Consider the following 7234-nt stretch of genomic DNA (forward strand, 5'->3'; position numbering starts at 1 on the left):
ATCAGCTGAAAACCCGTCTTATAACTGCTCCGATTATTCAGGCCCCTAATTGGTCTCTTCCTTTTGAGATCATGTGTGATGCGAGCGATTATGCTCTTGGGGCGCTCTTGGGTCAAAACAATGGGAGAGCTTCCCATGTTATTCATTATGCATCTATGACCCTTAATGATGCACAACGCAACTACTCTACTACTGAGAAAGAGATGTTGGCTGTTGTGTTTGCTTTAGAAAAATTTCGTTCTTATTTGCTTGGTCCTAAAGTTGTTATTTATACAGATCAAGCTGCACTTCGCCACTTGATGGTGAAGAAGGAAGCCATGCCGAGGTTAATATGCTGGATTCTCCTCCTAAGTGAGTTCGACATTGAGGTGAGAGACAAGAAAGGTACAGAGAATGTGGTTGCTGACCACTTGAGCCGGTTGGTAAGGAATGATGACCATGATCAAGGTTTAGAGGTGGTAAAGGGAGTTTTTCCTGATGAAACTTTATTTGCTTTACGTACTATCGAACTTTGGTATGCTAATATTGTTAACTATTTGGTCTCTAACAAGTTTCCTGCTTGGTTTTCTAAAGCTCAGAAAGATAAGATTCGCAGTGACGCGAAATACTATGTGTGGGATGACCCATACTTATGGAAGCATTGCTCTGATCAGATTATTAGGCGGTGTGCTTCTGAGAGTGAGATGACTTCTATTCTCACTTTTTGTCATTCTCATGCATGTGGTGGCCACTTTGGGTCCAAGAGAACAACAAAGAAGGTGCTCGATTGTGGTTTTTACTGGACACACCTGTTTCGAGATGCCCATGGGTTTTGTAAGTCTTGTGACAACTGTCAAAGAGTGGGGAATATATCCCAACGCAATGAAATGCCTCAAACCCCCATTATATATTGTGAAATTTTCGATGTATGGGGGATTGATTTCATGGGACCATTCCCTAACTCTTCTGGTTTTATTTACATATTACTTGTTGTTGATTATGTATCGAAGTGGGTAGAGGCAATACCCACTAACACTGATGATTCTAAAGTGGTTGCAGATTTTATCAAGTCTTTCATATTTGTTAGGTTTGGATTTATGAAAGCTATAATCAGTGATCGTGGGATGCATTTTTGTAATAGAACAGTTGGTGCTTTACTGAAGAAGTATCATGTTACCCACAAGGTTTCGACGGCCTATCACCCGTAGACTAATGGCCAAGCAGATGTATCTAACAGAGAGGTTAAATCTATTTTAGAGAAGACGGTAAATCCTAAACGTAAGGATTGAAGTCAACGCTTGGAAGATGCGTTGTGGGCATACCGTACTGCTTATAAGACGCCCATAGGTATGTCTCCTTACCGATTAGTGTTTGGTAAACCGTGTCATTTTCCAGTGGAGTTGGAGCATCAAGCTTATTAGGCAGTGAAGAGTTTTAATACAAGCATGATAGGAGCGGGTGAAAGTCGAAAATTGGAGTTACAAGAGCTTGAGGAAATACGAAATGACTCATATGAGAACGCGGCTATTTACAAGGAAAAGATGAGATTACTACATGACAAGATGATATCTAGAAAGGAGTTCACTGTTGGTCAAAAGGTACTCCTTTTTCAATCCCGTTTTAAGCTATTTCCCAATAAATTAAGGTCGCATTGGGTTGGACCGTATGTAGTTACAGATGTAGCATTTCATGGAGCTATTGAGATACGTAGTTTGGCTACTAACAAAGTTTTGAAAGTGAATGGTCAACGATTAAAGCCTTACTACGAGGGGTTCCAAGTTGAGACGGTGGAGAGTTTGACTCTCTACGAGCCTATTTATGAAGACTAAATCTCGCCCCTAAGTCGAGCAAACGACTATAACCAAAAGCGCTTACAGGAGGCAACCCGGGTTTTATTTATGTTTATTAGTTTTTCTTTCAATTTCAAGTTAATTTATTTCAATCGTTTTTAATCATTTTCTATACTAATTGTGTGTTTTTGTCTCAGGTCGGAAAATGCTATCCCGTCTATTCCAAAAAAAAAACAAAAAAAAACACTAAGTTCTTCCATTTTTGATGTGGCGTCATAAGAAGGGTGCTAAAGAAGGTTGTTTGGGTAGGACTAGTGGCTAAGGTGAGGAGAACCGCGGTGCGTTATTGTTGGGTGCACCTTGCTGATGCGGTTGTTGGTAATATGCTAGCTAAGGAGTAGAGGCGTTTAGGAAATATTTCATGGCATGTGGTTAATGTGTTGTTCAGACATGTAGGTTGGTTGTTAACATGATCATTTTTGTGGCCATGAGAATTTTTGTTATCGTCTAGGTCGGAGAAATAAGGGGCGTAGACATATGTACTTGCCAAGTGAAGCTTGTTTGTGACGGTGTGAGCCGTGTTTTGCTGGGATGCAGATGCTTTGTTGAACTTACCTTTGTCATTATGTTGGAGGGATGTTATAAGGAGGGCGAGTGAGAGATGTTGTGTGGTTATTTGTCTTCGGATTTCTTCCATGCTTCTCTTGTAAGACCTTGGGTATGTCTATTGTTTATGTTCCCGAGTTTTGCTCGGGGACGAGCAAAGGTCTAAGTGTTGGAAAGTTTGATATGCCGTATTTAGTATGGGTTTAAGAGTCGTGAGTTAGGCGAACAATCATGGAATAAGCGAAGTTTTAGGAGTGTAATTGCATTATCTCATATTTCATGATTATTGATTTAATTGTGGAGTAATTGGATGAAAATATGGATTAATGAGGTATAGGAGTGTGCTTAAGTTGGGCTCAAATAAGTAACAATAAGTTGTTGAAGAGCACAGGGCCCGTTTACAAGTGAAGCCCGACGAAGACGAAAGGAAAAGAAGATTAGCAGCGTTTTTGGACCAGCCTTTGCCGCGGGTCACGGGTCAGGCCGCGGGTCGCCCGTGGTGCAGATTTCAGGAGTCGAGTTTTATGTTGCAGCTTTTGTTTTCCTATTTTTGGTTTTTTGGTTTTATTATTATTTTTATTTGAGGAATAATTATTATTAGGTTAAGTACTGGGTTAGACTCTTTATCGTCGATTACGTATTATTTTGACACAAGAACCCTAAGTATTTTGCCAGCAAGAAAGACATGAGCAACTAATCCTTTCATCTCGGATTAAGATTTGAAGCATCTGATTTATTCAAATTGTGAGACTATTATTCATCTTCCTTTTATCTCTTGAGTATTGTTAATTCTCTGTTTTAATTTTATGGTTGTTGGATGTTTAGATTAAAATAGTTAATTAATCTTCACAATTATCAATCTATTGTTATTCTAGTGAATGAATCCGTAATTGTTCAACCTCGCTAGATAAAGTAACAATCTTTAGCCTTTGTTTTGGATGCGTTTCATCATATCTAGGTTAAAGAGAGAATTAACTTGTGATTCGAACTAATAATCGCGTGTTTTATTGGTCGTCACTTCTATTGTTCCTTATTCGTTCATGCTGTTATTAAATTAAACTTAATCGCGTGTATTAGGTTGTTTGATAATTAGGTTATTTGATTATCGCGTTTCGAGTCAAATAATATTACAAAGGAATTGGGAAATTGATCCCACGATAGTTTGCTCAAGAATCAATTGGAAGTTGTTAGTCTATGATCAATTTAGTAATCAGTTTGTGGAAATTCTTACCCGAGACCGCTTAAACCATCTGAATTCATATTTATTATTCTTCATTCAATTGCTTATTTAATCTCCAATTTAGTTACTCAATCGTTTAAAATCCCCCCATTTGGTTACTTATTTTTTGTACTCTAATTCACGTCTGTACTTCAATTCACATAAATTACACCGCCTTATCTGTGGATCGATCCTTATTACCATATAATATCATTTAGTTAGAGGTTTTAAGTGTTATAAATACTATCTTTGGGAGCATACGACTTCGGCTCACCAACAACCAACAAACTCTCTTGTATCGCATCCTACTCCTCTTAAGACAAATGTTACGTCCTCGTAACTCTCTATACTAAATCCTAGCTATATCTTCTCATTATCCTCATCACCACCGCATGTCAAAGATAACCGCCTATACTCTAAACACTCACCATTCCTATATCTAAGGCTCTCTTACTTAAACAGTTCTCATACCTCAATTCACTCGGCACACCACCTAACCTATACCACAAAATCTTTAGCTTAACCAAATGTCAACTGTTCCTTATTACCACCAAAACGACATAGTCCTCTATACATGCATCTATCTCCATACTCATAACTCACGATCCACAATTATTATTACACACACTCACACTAGATCCTCAAGTTCTTTTCTTTCACTACCGCAAAACTCATCCATAATTTACGATGATACTAATTTCCAACACTTTATACTCACTGTCTCCAATAAAATATTATGAACCACTTGCAGAGTTCAGATTAGTACAACACATGTCCCACCATTCACTTGCCATTACTAAGTCTACCAACGCCTCCTCTAAAAGAACATCACAAATATTCCAACTACCTCTCGCAACTATGTCCCATCAACAGGATGTCACTATACCATGACAACAACGAAAACATGCACAACTCCCTTTCATATCATACTCTATCCTTACTCCCAAACTAAAACTGGTAAGAAACATCAGTAAACAAAACAACTGTCTATATGTACAACCCGAAACTCACAGAAAGCAATATCAAACAAAACAACAATCTATGTATATCTGTTATGTACTTTTGAAACTTGAATTGTAATCATCCCGCCTACTCCACCACAACAAGTGACGACATCGCAACACCGCCACCAACAACCGCACCGCAGCGCGAAAACACCCGCATCACAACACGAAGTACCCTGCCCGGATCACCGCCCGAGGCACAACAACCACGTCGATAGACATCACAACCACATATAATTCCCATAAACACTGACTCAGTATAACTTTCCGGACAAGAAAACTTACTCAAAACTGCTTTACTGGCTCATAACACAACATATTATACGGAATAAACAGACAAGAATCTCATGAATATCATCCATACCTTTTTATGGAATAAACATATATCAGGAATACACATACAAGTATAACTAGACATGCTAGATCACCCAAACTATCACTTTTGAACATCATACCATTAGTTTACCGTACCCAACATATATCACAAAACATTCATATAACAACTTTTTAACTATCACACCATACCATCTCTCGTGAGGTCAGAACCTCACACAAACATTTATACACATCATAGACCTGTAATCACATCCAACTAGTCAATCCTGATCACGTAAGTTACCACCTGATAAAGGTTACCTCTCGCCCATAACACATTCCTCTATTCGCATAAACATCATCCCCTGCCAAATATAACCATACAGTTAATACCCAACCACTAGCAACCGCCTCCTAAGACCACATCTTATACTTCCCCACAAACTTACTGATACCCGTCGTAAGGTGTCAAAAATAATATTTATAATTCCAAACTACTACTATAGATAGTGGCAGTCAGGGTCAAACCACAGAGAGGCGAATGTAATTTATAGTTGTCTAATTCTAGTCTAAGGTAACAAGTGAGTGGGGTTTTTTTTTGAGTTGGTCTATACTAATGGCAACAAAACTAAAATAAACGAGCTAATAAAAGAGGTAGGTGAAAAAAAATATTGAAAGGGTGCTAAGATGGTCGGTTCACTATAGCTTCGGCGGCAGTATACTAAGTAGGTCTAAAACAAACACGTGAGACGGGCAAATAAGAAGTCCTTTCGGTCCTTTCTTAACAGGTAGGATCTTTCGATCTCGCTACAGGTCCCTAATATCACTAATGCTAACTTTCGTCCTGAAAAGTGATTTAAAATTCTAAATTAACTTATCTCTCGATCTTATTAATTTAGTCGTTTCAATTAGGTAGTCTATTTCCCTCCCCTATCTTTCGATCTTTATTGGGTCGGTCAATTCCTAAACATTCAACTAGTCGCGTGCACTCGATTCGTCAAATATAGCAATTTAATTAATTAAAACGAAGCTGATCTCACGTGGCCAGTCGATCGACCGTGGCGTGATTCCAGGTCTACTACTCTAATGCCGCCTATACTACAGATTCCCTACATCCTAGCACATGGGGTTTAGCTACTCATGATTATGACAAAAACAACAATAGGATTTACGAATAAAGCTACTGAATTCATGATTAAATTAACTAAAAAAACAAATAACATGAAACAATAATTGGCTTTGGGAATACTACTCTAGCAATTTATAATCTATGAACGAAATAAAGCCGCGAATACTGAATAATAGAACAGAGAAATTGTTGGAATATGTGTCCTCCGACAATAATGCGATCACAACTGTCGATCATGATGATCACATGTTTAATCTCATTTTAAGAATACATATGGGATGTAATATTTTACAGTCAACTGGTCCACACATATCGGTAATGATTGGCTGACTAGAGTTTGACATTACTGTCGTACGACGGTGGTGATCAATTGATCCCATTAGGTCATACCTATAGGGAAATACTCTTATTTGATTATTTAATTAATCGTATGCCGATACGAGTTAATTAAATTGCTTAAAATTGACGGATGATTTTGTGAGTATAATTAACGTGTCTTATTATAATTCGATTATATTAGATACGGTCTAAGTAATTGAATTGTTTTATTACTTAGATAAAATTATTGTTTACGAAACAATTTGGAATTTAAATTGAATGAATAATTATTATAAATTCAAGACGTTGTAATTTATAAATTGATAAACCGTTTTGGTACAAGTAATTACGAATTACTAATTGATTTTGTATATGACATATTTTATGAGTATGTTGATTTTTAATTTGTTAAAAATACATTACAATTTCATATGTCAAGTAACATGTCACACATGTTACAATTGAAAAATGACAAAAATAAAATGGGCCTCCCATTTTATTTAAGGGTGCCGAAATATAGAGGGAACATGGGGTTTATATTGTGTTTTTATCTTAGTGGAAAACATCATGATAAAAGACTACCTCTAGCCATGCATGCCTACTCTTGCCTTGAAAAGACCAAGACCATGCATTGGCTCCCCAATAAGACCCTCCTCCAACCGGTTTTCCTATGGTGTGTCCAACCATATGGATCTCTCTAATTATTCATTCTTTTTACCTAATTTTTCTAGTGTAAGAAATTGCTTTAAAGTCGCTACAATTTAAGATAATTCTAGAGAAATAAACTCACAAACACTACCTCTTGAACCAAAATTTCAAGAGCAAAATTAACATTTTTGTGTCAAATTTAAGTATGATTAATATTATTACTAGT

At 37.1% G+C, this 7234-nt stretch overlaps 1 protein-coding gene across 1 annotated transcript; it reads left to right on the forward strand.

Moving 5' to 3' along the window:
- Positions 1-1424: 1424 nt before the first annotated feature.
- Positions 1425-1808, forward strand: LOC141631634 (uncharacterized). Its single transcript, XM_074444276.1, has one exon. It carries the CDS (start codon positions 1425-1427, stop codon positions 1806-1808), a length of 384 nt encoding a protein of 127 aa, XP_074300377.1.
- The last annotated feature ends 5426 nt before the right edge of the window (positions 1809-7234 follow it).

The sequence above is a fragment of the Silene latifolia genome, chromosome Y (assembly GCF_048544455.1).
Source record: "Silene latifolia isolate original U9 population chromosome Y, ASM4854445v1, whole genome shotgun sequence".
NCBI lineage: Eukaryota > Viridiplantae > Streptophyta > Magnoliopsida > Caryophyllales > Caryophyllaceae > Silene > Silene latifolia.